The sequence below is a fragment of the Anabrus simplex genome, chromosome 2, assembly GCF_040414725.1.
Source record: "Anabrus simplex isolate iqAnaSimp1 chromosome 2, ASM4041472v1, whole genome shotgun sequence".
In the NCBI taxonomy this organism is placed as follows: Eukaryota; Metazoa; Arthropoda; class Insecta; order Orthoptera; family Tettigoniidae; genus Anabrus; species Anabrus simplex.
In genome coordinates this window covers 672,908,949-672,935,644 of record NC_090266.1, presented here as the reverse complement: position 1 = coordinate 672,935,644, position 26,696 = coordinate 672,908,949, and the positions used below count along the sequence as shown (strand labels likewise).

The window sequence follows — 26,696 nt, the reverse complement described above, 5'->3', positions numbered from 1 at the left end:
GTAATCCATAGTCTTGGAGTCGTGAACACTGGAAAGATACTATTCACACTGATTTTCACACAGACTTCTTCTGCACACGTCACAGTCAAAATTCCCCTTTTATTGGTATGATTGCGATCTTTTACAGAAAGAAAGATGCATATTTATTAATTTTAGGCTGGACGCAGCTAGACTCCCTCAGTCAAACAAAGCTAGTACAGAAGCTCACGGTTTCGTCACTGCAATAGTTTATGATTCTGAATTAACGTGATATCGGGATCCTATATTTATTTCAAAACCCCATCTTGTACGTCTGTTTCTCTGTACTTCTACAGTTACGCCGTCATTCAGCACGATAAGTTGGTACTGGAATTCTGTTTATATTATATGACACGGACATTCGTGCTAAATTTTTTTTTTTTTTACATGGCAGCCTTCACAAAGTTTCAAAATTACTGTCACACTCCACGGACTCTCACTCTACTGTGGGAGATTAATTGAAGAAAAATTTCTCCGTCCGATATTCGGCATATCATAGCGTCACAGTTTCGCGATTATACGACGCAATTCACGTAATTACGTGCCACATCGCGATCGATCTGTAATTCATACGCCACTGTCGCTCAGTTAAGGTCTCTACTGACATTTCTTACGAGAAATTATACACATTTCCACTCCCGTTTATATAAACATTTTTCTATACAAAGAACAGCTAAATCCAACCGCAAACCGACCGTCTGGTCACTTCATAGACTGCCTGTTGACTCACTAGCCACCCTCAGAAGTGCGAGCATATATGGTCTCACATGGAGTGGGGGATGGACAGAGGAACGCCTCCCCACCATTATTTTGAGATCTCCAGATACATTAAGTTTCTGGAAATCAGCGATGCGGCAAATTGTGTGGCTCACCAATCACTAATACTAGAAGTAATGCAGAACACATAGCGATCAGTGGTTTAATGGTAATTTGGACTTCTAAATCAAGAGACCAACGGGGAACCCCTGTTAGGTGTCTGGTTCACAGCTAGCGTTATAACGCCAGAGCATCTTATGTAATTTCTTTGAGACTTAATTTCATAAATAATATATTTTTATTTTTATTTATAATTTTGTTAATGATCCATTATTCTTGCTGTGACTTCGACATATGCTTCATGATTAATTTAAGCGTTATTATTCCTAAAGTACTTCTAAAATCACCTCCTCACGTTGGCTCTACTGTGAGTCGGCATTTGTTTTAGGGGCGGAGACAGCAGAACTATATTCTTTTTTGTCTTCCCTCTTCACGCGCACTCAGTTCGGGGATTTTATGAGCCAGGATAGGCACTAGGCTGGCGAAGATGTTACGCAACATGATGCAATCGCGCCCTCATACTAACAAAGAAGCTCCGGGCATACATACTTCCCACATATAAAAATTTCCGAATAAATATTCAATGTGGCGATACAGTCACAGTACCTGGTTGTAAGAGATTCCATTCCCTTAGCCAAGATGCTAACAACTCAGGCTGGGCTTGTATGTGATTTAAATCTCGTACAAGATTGTTTAGCATTGACTGTGAAAGTAGACGGGGGGGGGGTTTGGATTCCACGAAATCAGAATCAGAGTTGGGAGTGAAAGAAGTACTAGGACCAGCCTCGGGGGAAGGCCTCAATGCTTCCTCGTGGGGTCAATTTTCCGGGTGGCATTGGAATAGGAAATAAATTGCCATGCTTAACAGGCCTTCGTGCTGAGGGTAAATCTGGATAGATTATACATTAATTGGTTTTTGATGAGAAACCAGGAAGTCTGGTTTAAACAGAAATAACAGTCAAAGAGGTGGTCCTTCTTCTCTGTCCATATCATAGGAACAGCATGTATCATAGAAGGGTGAGTGCCACCTAACCAGCCTCTCATATTTTAAGAACATCTGGTACAGCAATATTTAGGTGCAAAACATTTGTCCTTATCGACTTTATAGTTAATGTGCAATTCATATCCTTTCATAATTGTAGGAGTAATATTTTCTCTGAGTTTTTGTAGTGAATTCACTACACAAACAGCAAAATACATTTGGAGAATTTAAGCACTGATGCGACATTGTTGCTGTAAATTGCCACTTTGTATGCGTTTACAAACTAAAAGTCTGTTTAACACACTTATAACTGTTAAAAGCACTGTTATTCACAACCGCAAAATAAACATCTGAACTCACAAAAAATGCGAGCACAAAACTTTACGTAAAGACGTTCTGCACAACAGCAAGTCACTGTACTGTTTGAATTTTTTCAATACTAATATACACTGACTGAGCAAATGTCATGGGATAGCGAAGCACTGATGCGCAGGTGTGTTGTCTGCACACCACACCACGCCCCCTGTGCCAGCGGCAGTTCTATAGGAGACCTTGTGAGCAGTGGCTGTGCATGTGACAGGTGTAACATGGAACGTCGTGAGCTGACACTGTTCAAACGGGGCATGGTGGTCGGTGCCCGACGGTTGGGAAGTGCGATTTCAGAAGTGGTGTGGGAATTCGGCTTCACGCGATCAAAAATGTCACTCTGATGAGTCTAGTGTCAGACCTTAGACGAAACGCTGGTTAATAGAGCAAACGCCTGAAAAGCCTTACATCTGATATGTTTTTGACATTTTTGACATGCTCTATTGATGAAAAATATCTAATTCCCTCCATGGGAATTTAGAATTTTCCATTCATACTATCAACCGTGTCCAGGGTGTATCGTGAATGGTTGAATGCAGGTGTCACCGTCCACAACAGACGAACGACTGGCCGTCCAGCCACCCTCGATGACCGTGACCGGCGACATCTGAGACGGATTGTCAATAGTGACAGACGGGCAACCGTGCAACAAATCACGGCTCAATTCAACACAGGCCGTGCTAGACACGTCTCCCAGTGGACAATCCGTAGGAACATGGGTTCTATGGGGTATAGGAACTGGCGCCGCACACGGGTGCCACTGTTAACCCAACATCATCGGGCACAACGATGCGCCTTTGTCGCCAGTCACCAGGGATGCACACTGGAACAATGGCGTAACGTGATATCGTCAGACGATCATGATTTCAACTGCACCATGCCAGTGGGAGGTACCGTGTATGGCGCAGACCGCATGAAGCGATGGATTCCGCCTGCCTCGAAGGTGTGGTCCCGGGGTGCTGATGTCTCTGTGATGGTTTGGGGTGCATTTTCCTGGTATGGAATGGGCCCCCTAGTTGTTCTGGAAGAGACTTTGAATGGTACATGGTATGTTGCGCTGCTCGGAGACCATCTCCACCCATTTTTGGCCTTTCAGCGCCCAGACGGTTCTGCGGTGTTTCAAGATGACTGCTAGTTGCTTTACGTCGCACCGACACAGATAGGTCTTATGGCGACGATGGGACAGGAATGGGAAGGAAGCGGCCGTGGCCTTAATTAAGGTACAGCCCCAGCATTTGCTTGGTGTGAAAATGGGAAACCACGGAAAACCATTTTCAGGGCTGTCGATAGTGGGGTTCGAACCTACTATCTCCCGAATACTGGATACTGGCCGCACTTAAGCGACTGCAGCTATCGAGCTCGGTTTCAAGATGATAACGCACCGCCACATCGCTCCCGCGTCGCCCGAGAATGGTTCCAGGAACATGCAGCGGAGGTCCAACGACTGCCATGGCCACCGAGGAGCCCCGTTATGAACCCTATCGAGCATATCTGGGATGTCCTGGAACGCAGGCTCCGTGCCATGGATCCTGCACCCACGAACAGACCAGCATTGGCGGCCGCTCTGCAAACGATTTGGAGTCAGCTGCGTCCAGAGGACTACCAGGGACTTGTCAACTCACTTCCATGGCATCTCACTGCAGTTTGCAGGGCCAGAGGAGGCCCCACACGCTATTAGGTGACTATTAAAGGAGAACAATAAAACTTTGATTTCCACCTGTTCAATACTTTAAAAGCAATTATAAAATTAGGATCTCATCCTTATTTTATTGCTAAATTATTAAAAACATAGGACATGTTTCGTTCAATTTTTGAACATCTTCAGCTATACACATTTTTAACAAGGTTAAAACCGGTAACATTATTCTATAACTTGCACTTATTGTTTACTGCTAACAGACTTAATCATAATAACTATTAAAATTCTTTTGAATATAAAACATTATATATTACGTCGTCTTATTTAAACAATATAACTATTTGTAGTGTTTGAAACTTTAAAATCTTGTTCTAATATTTGAAATGCAATGTCACAAGTTAGTCATGTATAAATACATTTACAATCTGTTAAAGTTGTTGAATATCTTAAAATTATTTGTTGGAATGCACATTAAAATCTTTTTGTTACTATTGGCGTGAGCTTTACCACACGTTATACCTTATGGATATAAAATCTTAGTGCACTCTCAAAACAGTTGAGTTTAGGCGTGACTAACATTCTTTTCGTCCGTAAATTAACAAAATGAAGCACACTGTTGATTATAGGTTCTAAATTTGTCGTACTTTAAATATTTAACATCCGATTTTTCAAATTCACAACTTGCTTGTAGACTTTAACAGTGTAGAGCAATTCTACAAACGTTAGCATGAACTCAGTCAAATGGTGACAGTCAAGTTTTGATGATAAGCAAGTGGTAACTTCATCAAATTTTACGGAAGTAAGTTTGTTGACATCTCTGTAACAGGAAAATGTTTTTGTTAAAATATGTTAGATGGTGTAAAAGTTGAAGAAGCTAATGTTGAAGGATCAGCACTTACCCTTTCTACTTCTGCCTGCATTTACATTAGTGCACTCAGCTGTTTGACAACTACTTGCCCTCCTCGTGTTGTATGTGTGTCTGCGTATCTGCGGGGCATTGGGAGGGGAGGTAACAGAGGGCGGTGTTCTAGCGAATGACGCGATTCTTGGAGGGGAATGTTCAGAATTTGTGTGGAGGGTTGTTTGTATATTCGTAGATTGGCTATTATTATTATTATTATTATTATTATTATTATTATTATTCAGGATAAAATTGTTTGTCAGTTTTGTGCTATTGAGTTTGAATGTTTGTATTAACTTCGGAATTTGTTGTATTAATGGGTTTTTTATTCCTATTTTGTCGTTCAGGTTTTTATCTCTATTGAAGTATTTGTCTAGTTAGATATGTATGTTCTCTAGCTCATTCATTAATTTTCTTTTATCGACCTTTCTGATTATTTTAAAATCTTTTTCTATTGTGGTAAAATGGTGTCCTTTTTCTTGCATATGATTATACTCATTGCGGAAAATTTGTTATGTTTAGCTGCAGTTACACGTTCCAAATATCTAGTTATAAAACTTCTGCCAGTTTGGCCAACGTAAGAAAAACCACAATCTGAACAAATTAGCTTATAGATTCCTGAACTTTGGTATTTGTTGTTGCGTGAATTTACACTATTGTGGTTGAAAAATATATTTCTATTTGTATTTTGTGTTCTAAATGCAATATTGATTTGCCGTTTTTTGATCGGATTCGTGATTTGGTATACTGCTGGGTTGGTGAATGTAAATGTTGCGAATTTTGGTTTTTCAGTTTTGATTGGAATAAGGTTAGTGGCAAGTTTAGATTTCACTCTAATAATGATTTGACCACTTCTATATTATAACCATTGACTGATGCTGAATTTCTTTCTTTAAACTATTTTCAGAAAGTGGCATTTTGAAGGCTTTGTATATTAGACTAAAAAAAGCGGCTTGTTTCTGTGATTTTGGGTGTAGGGAATCTTTTTTAATAGCTATTGGGACGTAAGATGGCTTTCTATAAATCTGAAAGTTAAATTTATTTTCTGTTCGTGTTACTGAAATATCTAAAAAGTTTAACGAATGATTATTTTCTTCCTCCTTAGTCAATTTTACTCTTTGGTCTAGATTATTTAAAAAGTTTAATATATTATCACTGTCATTAAGTTTGCTATCTATTATAACAAAGGTATTGTCTATATATCTCAACCACAAACATAGTCCTTTTATGTTTGATTTTATTTTGCTGTGCTCTAGATGATCCATGTAAATATTTGCTAAAATTCCTGACGTGGAGTCACCCATCCCTAAACACATCTGTTTGTAAATTTTATCGTTGAATGTGAAATAGTTGTTGTTTAAAACAAAATTTAATAGATATATAAACTCTTCTATTTCGTACGTACTTGCCCTGTTTAGTTAGATTAGATTTGATGATTTCAACGGTTCCTTTGATAGGTATGCTTGAATACATATTGGTTATATCATAGGAACATATCCTGTGATGTGGTTGTAAGCTGAAACTATTTAATTTTTCGCAAAATTCAATTGAATTGTTTATCATTGAATTGCTGTTAAATTTATGTTTCTTTAAAAATTGGTGTAAAAATTTTGATATTGTATAAGTAGGACTCCCTCTGCTATTGATTATAGGTCTAACAGGCATATTTGCTTTGTGGATTTTAGTTAGAGCTTTAGGTGTTGGTAATTTGGGATTCATATTAATAATTTTTTGATACTCTTGTTCGTTTATTAGAAAAGTAGAATTTTTAAGTACATTCTTTAGATTCTTCTGAATTTTATTTATAGGGTCTTTGTTAGTTATTACATAATTATTATCCGGAAAAATGCTTCTGTTTTGCTAATGTAATCGTGTTTGTTTAAAAAGAACTGTAGTTTCACCTTTGTCTGCTTTAGTTACTATAACATTGTTATTTTTAATTTTGCTTCTTAAACTATTTGTTTAGATTGAGTAGAATCTGAGTTGTTAATTAATTCTTCAACTAAGGTAGGAAATTTCTTTTTGATATCATATCTAGTATCATTTTGTGAATCTACTGGTGCTTGTCTTACATTCGACTCTGCTTCTGCTATTGTAGTTGTTAAGTCGTCTATTATGTTTGGGTTAGGCCAGTTGAATTTTGATCCTTTATTGAGTAAACCTATTTCGTTCTCAGTGAAAGTAGTATTAGACAAATTTATCGTAGTGGGTACATCTTTTAAAGCTGGAGTGGATTTATTTATTCTTGTCGGCTGATCCGTCAAGTTTAATTTACTCTCTTTCAAATGGAAAAGTTTGTTTTCTAAAGTCTTTTGTTTCTTTTCTAGTATGTCAACAAGCTTTACACTAGCATACAGTTGGATTGAACCCCATTCTAAAGGGGATAACTGCTGAGAAATTTCTAAATGTGTGCGGTATAGTTGTAGGTTCAAAAATGACTTTTTTCTATAATGCATTTTGATTTCGTTCTTCAGCCATATTTCATTCACCTTGTTTTGTGAGTGTACTAAGTTTTGTGTTGATAAATTACATCTTTGTGTAGGCTTTAAAAATTTTGGTATAAGTTTGTCTTCTAAACATTTCTTCAAAAACCATATATCTTTTGAGATCTTACCTATTTTAAGCTTGAGATTTATGAATCTATTCTTAATGTTTAACTTAGCCTGGTTGGCCATTACATTGCAGGATACTATCCTCATTTTTCCGTATTGAAAGTCAGTTAAAGGAGAACAATAAAACTTTGATTTCCACCTATTCAATACTTTAAAAGCAATTATAAAATTAGGATCTCATCCTTATTTTATTGCTAAATTATTAAAAACATAGGACATGTTTCATTCAAATTTTTAACATCTTCAGCTATACACATTTTTAACAAGGTTAAAACCAGTAACATTATTCTATAACTTGCACTTATTGTTTACTGCTAACAGACTTAATCATAATAACTATTAAAATTCTTTTGAATATAAAACATTATATATTACGCAGAGGTGCCAACTATTACGGATTGTCCGTAATTATTACGGATTTCACCTCACAATTACGGAGTTACGGTCAAAGGGGAAATAATTACGGAAAAGCTGACATTATCACGAAAAAATAATTTTTGACGGGAACAAAAGAAAAGGAAAAATGTTGAGTCCTTTCGAGCCTTTCTCCTAAATCGACTTTATTTCAGTGCTTGTGAGTTGGCAACGTTACTTATTCGATCGTGACTTCCTTTTGCTACCCATAAGCGTTGTAAAATTAATTGTGAATGAAGGAGCTCCACTACAAATCCTTCAGTAATGTTGTATTTGCTGTGTTAAGTGTACCTGACAGTTGACAGAAAGATCTGCACTGCAATGGTATCGCTTATGGTTCAGAAAACGAAAATGTCATCACAGTTGGAAGGATGCTTCAAGAAAAACTACACTGAAAAGCAGCTGCTGCGTGAGAAACAAGCTACAAGGAATGTTTTATCATAGAACCAACAGGTTGCGTGCAAATGTTATTGTGTAATATGATATACTTTTCGATAGATTGCTAGAGGGAAGGGCAAAAGGGGTGTGTCATTATCAAGAAGGAAGGCGTATGCTTTGGACTTGACTCGAAATTTTTCTTGGGGGCGGAGGGCAATTACTGATAATCCACTTCAAAGTTGGCACCTCTGTATTACGTCGTCTTATTTAAACAATATAACTGTTTGTAGTGTTTGAAACTTTAACAGATTGTAAATGTATTTATACATGACTAACTTGTGACATTGTATTTCAAATATTAGAACAAGATTTTAAAGTTTCAAACACTACAAATAGTTATATTGTTTAAATAAGACGACGTAATATATAATGTTTTATATTCAAAAGAATTTTAATAGTTATTATGATTAAGTCTGTTAACAGTAAACAATAAGTGCAAGTTATAGAATAATGTTACCAGTTTTAACCTTGTTAAAAACGCGTATAGCTGAAGATGTTTAAAAATTGAACGAAACATGTCCTATGTTTTTAATAATTTAGCAATAAAATAAGGATGAGATCCTAATTTTATAATTGCTTTTAAAGTATTGAATAGGTGGAAATCATAGTTTTATTGTTCTCCTTTAACTGACTTTCAATACGGAAAAATGAGGATAGTATCCTGCAATTAGGTGACTATCCCATGACATTTGCTAAGTCAGTGTATATTTAGCAGTGGAGGAACCATGTACCTTTCGGAAAGAAATCTATCATGTAACCGGTAACGTCCATTAGCGCCTGCCTGCCTGCCTGCCTGCCTGCCTGCGATCTTGTCTTATGTTTGCAGTCAGACCGCACTGGAGAGCTCGCCCAGCGAGAATTAGCGAAAACCGCAATTGCATCACTGAACAAAAACGTTACGTGATACGAAAAAATGGAATACATTTTTGAATTTACCGCACACAACAATATGAATATTTCATAGTTTTAAGTTTTGGCTTGTTGTTGTAGTACGTGTAATTTGCACCAAATTTCAACAGAAACAAAGGTTAGCCCAAGTATTATGACACTAATAATTTCTGTGAGAATGGTACGACACAGAGAGCAACACCACAAGATTGGCACATGTATCTGGATTCCAGTATTGCTGCACAGATGACAGTGATGAGTTGGGTTGATTTTCTTCTCATGAGAAACTTAGCACACATGGGTGAAATGCGGGCAACCAGGAATGAGTTAGCTGGAAAATTTATAATGTTTAATAATGGACCAACTATATTGGTATTATAAATTTATTCATTCGGGACAAATATTTCTGGTTCCCTATGGGAATCAACATTTATATCAGCCAGCACCTCGTCGTTCCCAGCCCAGCTACTGAACCCCAACACACTGAGTCTCGCACTGACTCCACCACGGAGCCCAACACAGACTGACTGTTCGCAGTTAGCCTTCCCTTTTATAGCTCGGAACATTCCCGTTTAATCTCCAAGAATCTCTCAGGTAACGAGAACAACACACGGAAATTCCAGCCATGGCCTCCAGGCCAGCTGGGAACTCCCTGGTTGGCTGATCCACTAGTCCCTTCCAGGAAGTACTGAAAGGGGTTACCACAGGGCTGGAACGTAAATTTGCCCCCATTCGTGACCTGATCGTCCTGATCATTCATCCCCTCAGCTGTTCCCTGGTATGGCGCCCGTCAGTCTAGATGTACCACATTCATCTTGCATCTGGGCCTCCGTCGTACTCGGCAGCGGACGTCATTTAATCTCCTCAGAACGTGGTAAGTGTATTTCCAAGTCTTATGGAGCTTGGGAGACAAGTGTCTCTCCCTTTCGGGGCTATATAGCCATAGGTCGTTTTCATGATTTCCAATAGTGTCCACTCGCTGGTCGTACCGCGCCTTCACTCGATCGCTCTCCGTGTTTGAACTCCTCTGGATGGCAGCGCCCACATTCTCCAGTCTCCTTGTCAGATCCAGCTCTCTTTCACACAGCATCTTTGCTGGAGTAGACCCCATGGCCTCATGGACTGGTAATCCAGGGGTACCAGAGGAAGGTGAAGATCCCTGTCCCTCTGCATTTCCATCCAGGCATAATGGTTCCAGCTTCCTTTGAATCCCACGGTGATTACTTGGCAAGAAACTTTGTGCTTGGCTTCCCTGCGGAACATGCTTTATTTTGTGGAGACCCTCGTCGACGTTTCTCTGTCCGGTGTAAGGCTTTTCAGGCGTTTGCTTTATTAACCAGTGTTTCGTCTTAGGTCTGACACTAGACTCATCAGAGTGGGATGTGTCAGACCCTACCCACTGACACTGGGGTGTATGCAGGTGAACTTATCAGAAACCCTGATATATTTTTGACTTTTTGACATGCTCTATTGGTGAAAGATATCTAATTCCCTCCATGGAAATTTAGAATTTTCCATTTCTCTGTCCATCACCCATTTTCTCCTGGCCATCTTCCATCTTTTCTTTGTGATCTTCCGCCTTTTCCTGACTGTCCTCCATCTTATTCTGGTCGTCGTCTTTTTCTGGTTGTCTTCCATCTTCTTCTGACTGTCTTCTGTCTGCTCCTAGTGCTCTTCTGACTTCATCAGGCTGTTCTCCATCTTATTCTGATAGTCTTTAGTCTTCTTTTGGCTGTCTTTCAGCATCACATGGCCGTCTTCAGTCTCCTTCCAGCCATCTCCTATCTCCTTTATCAACCCCTCCTGTCTTTCTACTATCCTTCTCTTTCTTCCATCTTCCTATAGCCTTCATCCAACTTCTCTCCCATCTTCATCATATCGAAGAGCACATTTAGCTGCGACTCCATTTTCCTGTGGCCTCTGGTCTCGACTGGCATGCAGTGATTAACATATGAAAATTTAAAAGATGTATATGTGTGTATATTCACTATAGACCAATGTTCTGGAATGCTCCCGACGGCAGCCGAAACCTGCAGTATCTGGTCTGCTGATTCACGCTGGTTACAATGATGTATCACACGTGGGGTCTATTTTAACTTCCGACACCAATTTGTTACAAATTAAACTCCATCTATTATTCTTTATTTCAGGATGACCCAGTGAATGACCACACACACCAGTTACTGTCTATTTACAATCCTCTCTTCCTTATGGTGCAGCAGGTAGTCTGGCCCGTTGCTATACCTGGGATGGCTAATCCTTACTTCTACTTCCCTAAGTTCGGTTACCTTATACAGCAGCTGTGTGTAGACCACTGGATTTGAACACAGGGCTACGGGCTACACAATAACTCGCAATGACTATTGCTTGGGTCAGCTCCAGAGACTGTGCAGTAATTCACACATTCACATGCAGTAAACAACTAAACAGCAACAGCTCAACAGTATTCAGCAGCAGGATGATATTCACAGGTCCATTTACCCTCACACTCATGATAGCAGCTTGCTTCGCTGACTCACGACGATCCTCAGTCCACAGAAATATGCAGTACTCTCAGGTAGTATGCAGTCTTCCGTTCTCTGAACGTCTTCAGTCCAGGCATTCTCTGGACACTCTAATACAAACAACCACAGCTCCTCGTTCAGAGCTCGGTGGGACACTAGCGACAGCCAGCACCTTTGTTGCTCTCAACCCAACCACTGCACCCCAACACACCAAGTCTCACACTGACTCCACCATGGAGCCCAACACAGACTGACTGACTGTCCGAGGCTGGCCTTTCTTTTTATCGCTCGGGTGATGGGAACCAGAACATTCGCAAGGTAGCTGGTGGCAGAACATTCCTGTTGAATCTCCAAGAAACTTGCAGGTAAGCTAGCCGACAAGAACAATACACGGAAATACCAGCCATGCCCTCCACGACGGCTTGGAGCTCCCCGGTCAGCTGATTCACTAGTCCCTCCCAGGAAGTACCAAAAGGGGTTACCACAGGGCTGGCACATAAGAATTTTTTTGATTAGTAGCATTAGTAGTGTTCATAAGGCAACATTGATTATATCCAGAATCTTGACCCTGAAGATTGCGTATACACTGTCTTTTAAAAATAAAACAAAATAACCTTTCATACACTAATAACTGCCCGCCTGTTGTTCATCATTGTTAAAATGTCAAGTATTTATGGCCAGAAACTGGTTAGTTGGTTCGAGCCCTGTTGGTGGAAACAATGTCACCAGCAGAATATTTGCTGGGAGTGTAGGAGAGGTGGTGGTATACTATTTCTAATTACCAGATTGTGTGCCAAAAGTCTGAGTTCAATTCCAAAACTCTCTGCAGAGTTCATATGAACTGAGTGCATATGGCACTGTTGATGGTGATTTGTCCATTGGATGGAGACTTTAAGCCACGAGCAGACCTCTTGGTGTTATTCGACAGAAGTAGGCTGTGTGCCGACACTGAGTTTCACCCTCTCCCTACCACATTGTCATCACCACACTCACCCAAACAAAACGTGCAAGTCGCACATGAACATCAAGTACTGTAGAATGACCTGCATGAGGCCTGTTCGCAGACTTCATGATATCACCACCACTAATAACTATTCCTCAGAAGTTACCTTTATCTTTTGTTCTGCTTCTACCGAGCTTGATAGCTCCAGTCGCTTAAGTGCGGCCAGTATCCAGTATTCGGAAGATAGTGGGTTTGAGCCCCACTGTCGGCAGCCCTGAATATGGTTTTCCGTGGTTTCCCATTTTCACACCAGGCAAATGCTGGGGCTGTACCTTCCCACTTCTAGCCCTTTCCTGTCCTATCGTAGCCATAAGAACTATCTGTGTTGGTGTGATGTAAAGCAACTTGCAAAAAAAAAAAAAAAAATTCTGCTTCAAAAGTTAAACAATTTTGGGTTTATACCAGAGTTGACTGTTTCTGGGTTCTGGAACAGTAACTGTTCTATCCTGTTTTGGGCTCTCATGTTTTTCAGTCATCATCCACAGTTTTTCTAGGTACTTTCTCTTAAGTAGACCAGTTCTTTTGACACAGTGACACAGTGTAAACTCTTAAAAAGTTACTAGGTACAAGTGAAATCTTTGTGATTATTTTGTCTTTTTCATCTTTAAATGGCTTAGTTTTGAAACTAAAGCCTGTTTAATTGCCTTATTTTATATAATTTATTAGTTAATTTGATGGTATTGCTGAGTTGGTATATGAAGATGTAACCTCCCTGTAGATGGGGTATGCAGATGAAGAATACACCTATGGTATCCCCTGCCTGTCATAAGAGGTGACTAAAGGGGCAGTCTAGGTGCAGAAATGGATTGTGGCTTTGATACCATATATTGTGCCCCTTGTGGATGGGAGGAGCTGAATACATCCCCTGGTAATTCCTGCCTGTCGTAGAAGGCGAGTAAAAGGGTCATGTGGACATAGGTCCCCTTTTTATTTTTTAAATTTTTTTTAGGGTTGTAGACTGATTCAAAATTTTGATGTGCGTACTGCTTGGGGATGGGCTTCTTACGTGTGTGACTACACTCGAATACTCAACGGTATCCTCAAGAATCCAGTTGGGTGGGAGCACCATGTACTCAGCAGTAGTATCCACCAGACAGCGCAGGTCCCCGCACAGCTGACTCCCAGAAGAACATATTATTATAACTTATTTTAAAAAACTTTTATCTATACTTATTACTCTGTATACACTGTGGAGTACATGCTATTGCGGGTGTTTTGAGGAAGGGAGTCCTAGTGCTCATTGCCTCATTCAGTCCGTATTAAGCATCATCCATCATTGGATCCCAGGCAATAACTGCTATGACCAGGTGGGTTGGTTGGTTTGGCTACAGAAGCCCCTGATAGGACTGGGTGGCATTCAGGGAGGATGTTTCTGAGGATGGCTGGAAATAAATGTCTACAGTCTGCCCAGGGTGGTCCCCCACCGAAGTCTTATAACTTTTTATTCCCTAGGGGGGGGGGGGGGGGGGCCTGGGAACAAGCTCAACGTGAAGGTATGGGATCTAGCTTCCCTAGGTTCCTGGTTATAACCAGAATCGATGGGCAAGATTTCCAGCTGGTGAAGTCTTTTTTGTTTAGTAGACACATTAGGTGTCTATGGCGAATTGGAAGACCTTGGAAAAATGTGCAGCGGTAGTTTGTTGTTAAAGATGCGCACTGCCATGCAAGCTGATCGGTTGCTCAGGTGCGAACACTTTGGCTAAATCCCCATCAAAGTGGAAGAGCACAAAACCTTGATTCTGGTCCGCGGCATTATCTTCCGCCACAATGTCATCTTGAACACTGACGACGAGTTAATGGAAGGCATGAAGCACCGTCACGTGACACACATTCGGCGCATTGCGCGCAAAGTCAACAGTGAAGACGTTGCCACAGATACGTTCATTTTCTCCTTCAAATTGTCAGTGACGGGCTGAGTGGCTCAAGACAGTTGAGGCGCTGGCCTTCTGATCCCAACTTGGCAGGTTCGATTCTGGCTTGGTCCGGTGGTATTTGAAGGTGCTCAGATACGTCAGCCTCATGTTGTTCGATTTACTGGCATGTGAAAGAACTTCTGTGGGACTAACTTCTGGCACTTCGGCATCTCTGAAAAAAAACAACAACGTAAAAGTAGTTCGTGAGACGTAAAACAAATAACATTATTAAATTGTTGGCGATATCAGAAGAAGTCGAGGTAACCTATTGTTGCAGTGTGAGGCCGTACATCGCACCTCTCATACACTGCTATCAGTGCCAAAGGTTCGGGCATATGGCATCTCTTGTTCAAATCAGTCTCTGTGTGCTACATGTGGAAGAGAAGCTCATGGCGTGGAAGAGTGCACACCTCCTTATAGGTGGCTAACTGCTCTGGTCTTCATTCTCCTCGAGACTGGAAGTGTCCGGTTTATCTCGGTGAAAAGAGGATCTAGGAAATCAAGATCCTTAATGGTCTTTCCTACCAGGAAGCGTGCCGTAAGTTCAATACTGTGAATGCCCCTCCCAAGACATCAACCCTAGCATGATAGCACAGAGTCTACTGGGTTTATTCATTTGCTTCAGCAACATCTGTGAAGATCGCTGGCCCCAAAGCGGCTGTTGCTCCTGTGAGCAAAGCCACGACCTTTGACCACCAAAAAGCCTGTGCTGGCTGGGAATCCTAAGCCGCACAGCATACTAAGTCTTCTTCCTCAAAGAGTTATTGTTGATGGACTTGCTTTTGATAGAAGAGAAAAATACTTCTCCCCCTTTATAAATCAACCTAGATTAAATAAAGAAATTCTATGAAAAAATTATAGTTCCCATGTACAAGACCATCATACAACCTGTGACAATAAAGTTCAGTAAATGAAGTCACAATGGTCGATCCGGCAACACTGGCGGCGCGCAACGCTGCACCTGCGTAGCAGCAGGTTTTGACCACCTGCTCCCAACGTTGTTCAGTTGAGCATCGTTCGTGTGCTGTGTAAGACCTGTTTGACACAGTGTGTGTTTAGTGTGTTGGTTCTGAACTGCAAACAGGAACATGAACGACCAAAAGATCAATGTACAGTTTTGTTTTAAAGTTGACAAGACGCCGAAAGAAACGCATGCGATGCTGGTACATGTTTATAAAGATGAAGCGCTGTCCTTGAAGTATGTGTACGAGTGGTTCGCCCGTTTTCAAGGAGGCTGGGAAAGTGTTTCTGACAACCCCGTAGAGGAAGACTGGCGACCGCCGTCAGTGACGAAAACATTGAGAAGGTGAGGACATTAATCATGAACGATCGGCAGTTAACTGTGCGCATGATAGCAGATGAACTGCAGATTAACCGTGAATCTGTGCGACAAATCGTTACCCAGAAGTTAGGGAAGAGGAAAATGTGTTCTCGTCTTGTGCCACATCACTTGACTATCAGAAACAGGCACGTTTAGAGACTTCACAGGATTTTGTCAAAACGGCGGTTGCGTCACCAAATTTCTTGAACTGTATCATCACTGAGGATGAAACCTGGTGTCTCAGGTACGACCCTGAAACGGAACCGCAAAGAATGGAATAATGTTCTCTGGGATCCCCATGTCGGAAAAAGGTCAGAGTCGAAAAGTCACGCATCAAAACGATGCTCATCACCTTTTTCGATAGTCAAGGCATTATCCACAAAGAATTTCTACCTGAGGGAACGACGACGAATGCTGCACGGTACATTGAAATGTTGACCCGTTTCATGAAACGTCTATGCAGTAGGCACAACAAGGTTCATGGTTTTTTGTCCATGAGAACACTCGCCTACATACAGCCAATAACAGTTCGTGGCAAAATGGGGCTGTTACTGCTTGAACATCCCCATACTCGCCAGATCTCAATCCTTCAGACATCTTCCTATTCCCACGACTCAAACTCGCTTTGAAAGGAAAGAGTTTTGACGATATTCCTGACATCCAACGAAACGTGACGAGGCTTTTGAACACCATCCCAAAGGAAGCCTTCTTGCAAAGTTTCCAGGACATGTATCGCCGATCTCAGCAGTGCATAGTTATGAGAGGGGACTATTTCGAAGGACAGTAAGGTCACTTTCATGCATTGTTCATCTATGTTGATAGTACAGGACTATTACCGAAATTTATTATCACAGTTTGTAATAATTCTTTCCACCACATAACTCTTCAGGACTTGGAGAAATCTTCAGCATTCAAAAAACATTCCATATTATAGGGGTGGTTGTGTATTATCCAGAATTTACTACATCCATAAAGGAGATATGTTAAAACTATGACAGATGTTCAGATAAATGTCCATCTCTATTTGATCTTGTTTTAAATTCTCTCAAATGTGGGATTTATGAAAATAAAAATCATGTTGATTTCAGAATATAAACTAAGGTTTTGAAATTTTTTTAAAGCAATCTTATTATGAATTTTCTTTTCTCCTCAGGTTGTAGAAATCTTTCAGCACTTTTGCCCATGTTTGAAATTCTTCCTTGTTAATATTATGTTGCTTACATTGAATATCAGTTTGTTGTTATAATTGTCACTTTTGACTTCGAAGTTTATAGTATATGGAAAAATTGTTATATGATGATATTTTTTCCAGATGAATTTCCCAAACCTCATTTAATAGAACATCCAAAAACTGGCATTGCATTAAAAGGAGATAATATAACTTTACACTGCAAGGCATCATCTTCATCTTCACTCCCTATGACTTTCCTGTGGAAAAAGGACAATTTATACTTGAAGTCAGCTAATGTTCGGCAATTTGTCCGGAGTTCTGATGGAAAAGGCACAGAACAGAGCTCAGAATTGATACTTGCAAATATTACCCAAAGTGATGCCGGGAAGTATCAGTGTGTGGTTTCAAATCATTTTGGAACTGCTTACTCATCCAGATCAAAACTCTCTGTTTTAAGTGAGTATTTATTTTATGAATTCCTAGTTTAGTGCAGTCAAATTTTTTACCTAAGTTGAAAGCTTTTATTTGAATTAAGATCATTATACGTGTAGTAACAGAAGCAAACTATATTGAGGTAAGACCCAAGTGAAAGAGGGTACTGGAATGTAGCAAGTACTTAGATAAAAATGTATCACTGTTAACATTTGTAAACTGTAAAGCTTTATTATATGTTCCTGTGGTGATTCAATTCTGGCAAACCGCTGGGTGAAAAATGGTAGTATTGTTCTTGAAGTAGACGTTCATCTTACTAGGTCATGTCAAGTCAATATAGCATATGTCAGAGAGTTGTTTAGTACAGAACAAAAATGGCCAACCAGACAGCAGAGGGAACTGAGCTCAGTACAATTGTAGACTGTGCTAGTCTCCCACTGTGGGCCATTTGAGTTGAATATTTAGCTGTCACTAGTTTTTGTAACTGAAATAGACTTCCAGCTTATTAAGTCATGTCATGTTGAGTGCATATAGCACATTGCAAAGATATGTTAAGTGCAGAACAAAGTTTAAAAAAAAAACCAAAAATATAGCTTCTGATTGCGGTGACAGTCCATTGCCATTTATTACAGTCTGGGTTACTGACGCATCGTCCACTTCTCTGCCTACTTTTGACTAACGTGCATAGAAATGCCAGACTGCAATGGTGTATGGAATGTCACTGGGGACAGGAATGGCAGCATATAGTGTTTTCGGACGAATCCAGGTTCTGTTTGTTTGAAAATGATGGCCGTATTTTGGTTTGCTGCAGACAGGGGGAGAGGCATCACATTGACTGCATTCGCCCAAGACATACAGTGCCATCTCAAGGCCTTATGGTGTGGAGTGCTATTGGGTACAGCCACAAATCACAGCTGGTGCATGTCCAGGGCACTGTGACCAGTGTGACCTACGTGAATGTCCTGCGACCCATAGCCACAGATTATGTGATAACTAAAACATATGTATACCAGACAAAGATAATGTTGATGAATAATTGTATCTTCATATGTATTTTAATTTTATTTGGCTGAAGATGGCTACTAAGTGGCTGAAACTAGCCCAAGACTGATGTAATATTATTTACTTGATATATTGTATTGAAAAGGTGGATCCTCTTGTCAGTTTTTCTTATAATTGCACCTACAGAACAAAAATTAAATTTATAGCTTAGAATCGGTGCCATCATGCATGGAACAAGTTATCAATGCCCATGGAGGACCCAGTGCCTGCTAGGCAACAGGACACTTGCTGAACTTAGGTGACTGAAATGCTAATCGTTTCTGCAGAACATACTAATGAACATGTCCTGTGAACTTCCTATCTGTAGTTTTTCAAGGTGTTTTGTTTTTTGTATGAACATGAGTGTAGCTCCGAAATAGTGAATGGAAACATGGCGCACAATGAGGGAGTTGATGCAGTTGTTGGAGATTATAAAGAATCACAGAGTGACTAGTGACCAGCTGAACACATTCCAGGTTAACATTGCAGACAATGCCGCATTCATTAACGAGGTGGAAGCTATGTCTGTGTGTGTATCTTTACCTGGTATGGTAACGTATCTCAGCGTGTACTTCCCATTGACTTCATAGTTTGAAGTAAATAATTTTGGTACATAATGAATCAGCTTCCCGTCCCCTTCTGGACTTGTGTATATGCCATTGCAGCTCTAGGTAATTGAATCCCCTTGTCTGCGCTTCACCTTGTGTTGTTAGCAGGCGACTACATTTCGCTACAGCAATTTTGACGAGTTTTTGGGTTTTTCAATTTTGTGGTTTTGATCATCGTATCATATTTCAGTATTTTAGTTCTTTATGGCATATTTGAACAATTTTAAGGCTTTTTATTTTCTTTTGTCATGTGGATCATATTGGCAGCAACATTGCATGTGATGGTGCAACTCATCGCATGGAGAAGAGTAATGCTGATGTGGTGATGTCATGCAGCGAATCCCGTGCTGCGTCATCGATCCCTGCTTTGGCTGGCCAGTGGCAGTAGTGCTGTAATTTTTAAGAGTGATATGAACTGGTTTCATGCCAGACAAATTATATTAAGTTACGCATATAAAGTGTGTTAAAAGTCCTTTAAATGCTGAAAGTAAGACCAACTTCAAGTGGTAGAGTAACTAATTTATGTAGAGTTTTCAGGTGACTTAATATCTACAGATAATAGGGTACTGTTCTGTGAAGCATGTGAAAAATAAGTAGGGAGTGAGAAAAGATGTCAAGTAGTTCAGCACATTAACACAGCTGAACATAAGGAGAATGTAACCAGAAAACTCACAAATAGAGCCTGTTCAAAAGCAAATAGTAGGGTGTGTAGAAAGTAGGGTTACAGAATTTTCTTATGACTTGTGCCAAGCATATTTAGCTGCTGATATTCCCTTGTGGAAAATTAATAATCTCACATTACAATGTTCTCTTTCCAAAAACACTCAACAACATGTGTCTGAAGAAAGTACATTGCATAAGACTTATGTAGGACATTGTTATGATAACGTAATTTAAAATTTACAGAATGAACTAGCAGATCAATTTGTGTGGTTATTGATGAAGCCACTGATCCTGAGAGCCGTTTTATTGCTAATGTAATTGTCGCTGCATTATATAAACAACAAAAGGCGATACTGTATCATAATGTGTGTGAATTGCTGACCACTAACAGTGTAACAGTAACCCAGTGTGTGATGGACTCCTCAAAATGATTAAGGCCATATGGTATCAAATACAACTGGCTACTTTTATTTCTTACAGATACAGGTACTTACATGGTAAAATTAAGATAAACGCTCGAAGGAATTTTTCCTTACTTAATTCATATAACTTGCTTAGCACATGCTCTTCATCACATTGCTGAGACAATACTCAGTTCTTTCCCAGTGGTAGATCGATTTGTGACCTCTACAGAGAAAATTTTTCTTAAATCTCCTTCGAGAGTACAGTTGTATAGATCAACAGCACTTAATATCCCAATTCCTCCAACACCAGTGTTGATTTATTGGGGAACGTGACTGGATGCAGCATTGTATTATGCTCAGCACAGAATTAGTCAAAGAGATTGTTAAATAATTGGACTTGAATGATGGTGCATCAATAGAAACAGTTCCAGATATTGTCAGGCATAGAGCTGGAAGAGAATCCTGTTTTCATATCTTCCTTCCTCTTTTTCTTTCTTACCAAGAGCTATAACGTCACTGGAAACTGCAGGATCTCCCTTAACATATTGGGTGCCACGTGCCGCTATATGGTGTCATGCTAGTCTTCAAATTTGAGACGGCGACGTCATATGGCAGCACAGCAGAGTTTCGGGCGATGCGCTATAGAAAATCAGCTGTGACACCTACGTGCGTAAAATTGGTACTACGTGATGAGCAAACTACAGGGTCTATTCCAGTTATGTTTGCTAGTGGGTGCCACCATATGGCACCAAAATTTTCTTCCAAAAATCACTGACTGGCCAGTGGTCATTCTCACAAGTGAAAGAGTGGCAGACATTGTTTATTCCTCGCTTATGTGCGAATTTTCATTCAGTTTGTATAGTTGTGCAAAAATATAAAGAAACAGAAAATATTGGTAATATTCTTGGTGGAAATGGTAAGCGACTTACCAAGAAGAGAATTAGTGAAGTTGATATTTGTGAATTACTGATGCATTCCGATGGAGAGGAAGATGTGTTGATGACTGAATATTTGCAAGAGACAATTCTCATCATTGTTCCGTATTGAAACTGACTATAAGCTAATTATCACAAAAATAATTTATTCTATTATCACCACCTATTCAATACAAGCCACGTGCTACGTGAGTGAAATTTACATAATACTATGTACACTTCTCAGGGACATGTTTGCCCCTTGTTAAGGGCATCATCAGCCTGTAGATAACCTTAAGGTCAAATGTCTGAAACATTATTTATTCATACAAGGATTACAATGAAAAATACATTACACATTAAAAACATCTTAAAGTTATCATGCTACAATTATAATAAAATATAAATTATATAAATTAAAAAATGCCACATTACACACTATGAGTATTGAGAATTGATAGTTTCTCTACTCGTGAAAATGAAAAATGAAAATGGAAACTAAAGAATTTTTAAAATGAAAATTAAAAATTTTTCAGATCATTGGGATCATAACAGTCTTGAGTAAAGAGTGTAATCTTCTTTTGGTACATTAATCCCAAATGTTCCGTACCTGAACTTGATAAAAACAATGTCAATTAATTATAAACAACAGCTGGATATTTAAGAATAAATTAGATAAGATTGAGTGTTGTTATTAAAATGTAATTTTAAAAAAGATGATCGTATGTTTTCTGTCGCGTAAAGCGGTGTTACAATTCCAAGTTTAGGCTGCTGCTTAATTGTTGACTTTTGTCCTTGACGTTACGAACAGTCGTGTGTGAATAGTCTTACTTGTAGATTTGATTATTAGCCTTTGAGAGGGATATTGTCTGTAATGAATTAAGAGAGAAGTTAAAATTAGTATTTTGAAGCACACGTATTGACAAGAAACTTCAATAGTTAATGTCAGTTGAGAAGTAACTTACTTGTCAAGGTGATGCTAAGTAGATCTGACTGTTCTGGCAGCTCCTGCCTGACTAACATTTCTATTCCTGGTGTTTTACTTGTGCGGTAAAGGAGAGGTGGGATGTGGAGGGGAGGGTGTTACGTTGATCTTTAAGTGCCTGTGTCGTTACTGGAGGGGTGTTAATAGGGGTGGTGTGGGTAGACCAGACATTTGGTTTGGTGGATGAAATATTTGGATGAGAGAATTTAAAAAGGTTTGGGATTTTATTCTGGTGTGAATTCATGATATGTATTAATATGGGTGTTAATTCATATAAAGGATTTTCTGTGACCTCATTTAAATTATGATTGTTGTTATAGGTTTAGTCCAAAGAGATTTGTAAATTTTCTATTTCATTCATTAACTTACCTTTACTGATATATTTAATAACAAGATCCTTCACTATAGTTGTAAAGTGGTGTCCTGTCTCTTTCATGTGCTGGCTCAAGGCCGAGTACTTATTATGTTTAAAGGCGTTGTAGTGTTCCATGGTGTGGGTTACTGTAGTCACATCGTACTTTGTGAACCATGGGCAATGGCTGGGATGCCTAGTAAGTGGTCCTGAGTGTCGGGATACCAGTTGCTATGGAATGGGAGTGGGCATCTCGGACATATTCTGAGTCATAGCCCACCTTGTGCTCAGGCGGTTAGGGCTACATAATCCACCAGTGAACCATACCCGTTAGAGGAGAGATTCTCACTTGGACTATGTGTAATAGGGTAGCATCCTGCTTCATGAATTTACCAAGCTCAGAACATTTTAAGCAAGCCTCGGACCTATGGAAGTAACGGAGTCCCACTCCCATTTGACAGGCGAGGGACTCCTTGGAAACAAATTGGCAAACAAAATGGAATTCAATGGGGAGCTATCAATATTAATGTGGCTTATGGAAGAAAGAAAGTAGAACTGGCTGAGTCAGTAAAGAGGATGCATCTGGATGTGCTAGGAGTAAGTGATATTCGGGTAAGGGGAGATAACGAGGAAGAGATAGGAGATTATAAAGTGTACTTGACGGGTGTTAGAAAGGGAAGGGCAGAGTATGGGGTAGGGCTATTTATCAGGAATACCATAGCACGCAACATAGTTTCTGTTAGGCACGTAAATGAGCGAATTATGTGGGTAGATTTGGCAATTGGAGGAATTAGAACGAGAATTGTCTCAGTGTATTCACCATGTGCAGATGAGGATGAAGTTGACATGTTTTATGAAGCATTGAGTGACATCGTGGTCAGGGTCAACAGCAAGGATAGAATAGTGCTAATGGGCTATTTCAATGCGAGAGTTGGAAATAGAACTGAAGGATACGAAAGGGTGATTCATAAATGTGGGGAAGATATGGAAGCTAATGGAAATCGGAAGCGTTTGCTGGACTTCTGTGCTAGTATGTGTTTAGCAGTTACGGATACATTCTTCAAGCATAAGGCTATTCACCACTACACATGGGAGGCTAGGGGTACCAGATCCATAATAGACATTATCTTAACTGACTTCAAATTCAGGAAATCTGTTAGGAATGTACGAGTTTTCCTGGGATTTTTTGATGATACAGACCCCTATCTGATCTGTAGTGAACTAAGTATCTCTAGGCCTAGGGTAGAGAAAGTCAAATCTGTCTGCACACGAATAAGGGTAGAAAATCTGCAGGACGAGGAAATTAGATGGATGTACATGGATATGATTAGTGAGAAGTTTCGAACAGTAGACATTAAGCAGGTTCAGGATATAGAAAGAGAATAGGTGGCATACAGGGATGCTAGAAACAGCAAGGGAATACCTAGGAACAACTGTTTGTAAAGATGGGAAAAGGCAAACGTCTTGGTGAATGATGAAGTGAGAGCAGCTTGTATACGTAAAAAGAAGGCTTATCAGAAGTGGCTCCAAACAAGGGCCGAGGCAGAGAGGGATTTGTACGTAGGTGAAAGAAACAGAGCAAAACAAATAGTTGTTGAATCCAAAAAGAAGTCGTGTGAAAATTTTGGTAATAACCTGGAAAGGCTAGGTCAAGCAGCAGGGGAACCTTTCTGGACAGTAATAAAGTATCTTAGGAAGGGAGGGAAAAAGGAAATGAACAGTGTTTTGAGTAATTCAGGTGAACTCATGATAGATCCCAGGAAATCACTGGAGAGGTGGAGGGAATATTTTGAACATCTTCTCAGTGTAAAAGGAAATCTTCCTGGTGGTGTTGCGAACAGCCAAGCTCATGGGGAGGAGGAAAATGATGTTGGTGAAATTACGCTTGAGGAAGTCGAAAGGATGGTAAATAAACTCCATTGTCATAAAAGAGCAGGAAAAGATGAAATTAGACCTGAAATGGTAAAGTATAGTGGGAAGGCAGGGATGAAATGGCTTCATAGAGTAATAAGATTAGCATGGAGTGGTGGTATGATACCTACAGATTGGACAAAAGCCGTTATTGCACCTATTTATAAGCAAGGGAACGGGAACTGCGAGCTCACTGCTTTAGCTTTACTGCACCTTAAATCAATCTCTCTCACACTACCATGCTGGGAGAACATACATCCTAAGTACTTGAAATGATCTACCTGTTCCCATTTTTTATTCCCAATCTGACATTCATTTCTCATGTATTTCTTACCTACCAACAACAATGTAGTCTTCAAAAGGCTAATTTTCATACCATACTCATTTCACCTATTTTCAAGTTCCAAGAGATTAGACTGCAGGTTTTCGACACAATCTGCTATTTCTGCTATTAAGACCAGGTCGTCAGAATAGACTAGACTGCTTATTACGTTTTCACCTAACTGAATCACTCCCTGCCACTTAATACCTTTCAGCAGTTGATCCCTGTATACTACGAACAATAAAGGTAAAAATCACAGCCCTGTCTAATCCCTGTAAGTACCTGGAACCAAGGACTCATTCTACTGTCAATTCTCATTGCAGCCCAATTATGAACATAAATGCCTTAGATTGATTTTTATAATCTACCCTCAATCCCATAGTCCCCCAGTATTGCGAACATCTTTTCCCTCGGTACTCTGTCATATGCCTTCTCTACATATCATCATCATCATCATCATCATTTCCCTTTATCCAGCTGTAGCCGGATAGGGGCAAATATGGTTCCTCTCCGCTTTCTTCGGTCTTTCCACCACTCCTCCAACACTGTGTCCCAATCCAGGTTTTAATACTACGTTGGATTGTGTCCTTCCATCTCAATCGTGGTCATCCACAGCCTCTCCTTCCTTGCATTTGCATTTCCATCACCTTTTTTGGCATTCTTACATCACTCATTAGCTTTATGTGCCCAAACCATCTTAGTCAGCTTTTCTCTATTCTATCATTCATTGTTTCCACTCCAATTTCTTCCTGGATTTTCTCATTCCTTATTTTGTCTCTTCTATTCTGCTGTAGAAAGCTGAGCTGAACTTCATTTCGGCTGCCTGTATTCGACTCTCATCCTTCTTTGTCATTGTCCAATTTTCTGCTCCGTAAGTTATTATGGGTACGTAATATATCTTGTACATAGTTTCCTTTCCTTCCATTGGCACATCTTTGTCCCATAACATGTTTCTTACACCATGATAGAAACAGCTTACAGCTTGAGTTTTCTTACTAATCTCAGCATCCAGTCAAGCAGTCTCCATTAATTCACACCCCAGGTATTCAAACGTCTCCACTACTTCCAGGGGCTTGTCTGCAAGTCTAACGGGTACACGGGAAAAAGGGGGAATGTCATATCTTCTACAGACGGAGATAATTAAATTTGAAAGTTTCAACTTTAATACTGTCTACAATAATACATGTACATAAAGTATTATATGGATGCCGTTATGCATCACTAGACCAAGCGCCAAAAGTTGGTTGTGAGATAATCGCGTTTAAATTTGGTTCTATGTGTAAATTCGAGCGAACATAATTTTGCTAAATATGGTATTACCGGTGTTGTAGGATAATAGATTGTACCTTCTCACCAAATTTCAACATTTTTATACTCGCACTACATAGATTTTCTTGAAGAAATGGCGCTTAGTCTACTGATGCAGTTTAAGGTTTTTCTAAAGTGCGAATAATGTATCACGATGCTACACCAATAACCTCTAACTGTTGAGAATCTACTGAGTAAAACTTCAAAAAATATAACATGGCGGTAGCCATGATTAAGAACTGAATCTCCTACTGTCTGAAAAGGCCCACTAAGTGCTTGATCCACCACGAGCCGCGCCACAACTCCGGTACATTATTCAGGTTTTAGATGGAGAAATTCTAGAAGGGAAGCTATTCTCTAATGTCGTGATTTGAGGAATTTCAACTTATCTGAGTCAAATACATTGGTAAGACATGAGCCAGTGTAGTTTATACAATTTTTTAATGGATTTTTCTTCACGATAGGCCTATTATGTTCTGAGAGTACAGTATTAACGTGATATTTTAAATACAAACAAATCACTGGACAGGTAATAAGATTCTTGCTCTCAGTTCATTCAATCTCGAAATCAGGATCTCCATTAAACCTATCTACGTCACCCTCGATGTCAGAATCTGTTTGAAGATTCTGGTAAAATTGTTTGGCATCTGCAGGTATTAGGTGCATCAGCGAACCAAAGTCTCTTAGTTTGGCTTCAGAGATAATAGGTTTTCCTTTTTGCCACAAAGGTATTAATGCCTGGGGAAAGGGAACTCTACTTTCCCGTGCTC

At 39.8% G+C, this 26,696-nt stretch overlaps 1 protein-coding gene across 2 annotated transcripts in view; it reads left to right on the top strand.

Annotated features, from left to right (window-relative positions):
* The window catches only part of LOC136864354 (leucine-rich repeats and immunoglobulin-like domains protein 3), a 238,509-nt gene that overhangs the window by 146,119 nt on the left and 65,694 nt on the right, over positions 1–26,696 (top strand). For both annotated transcript variants that reach the window (XM_067141239.2, XM_067141237.2), the window contains exon 11: positions 17,128–17,442. In XM_067141239.2, coding sequence (XP_066997340.2) covers positions 17,128–17,442 — 315 coding nt within the window. The remainder of the gene's footprint in view (positions 1–17,127; positions 17,443–26,696) is intronic.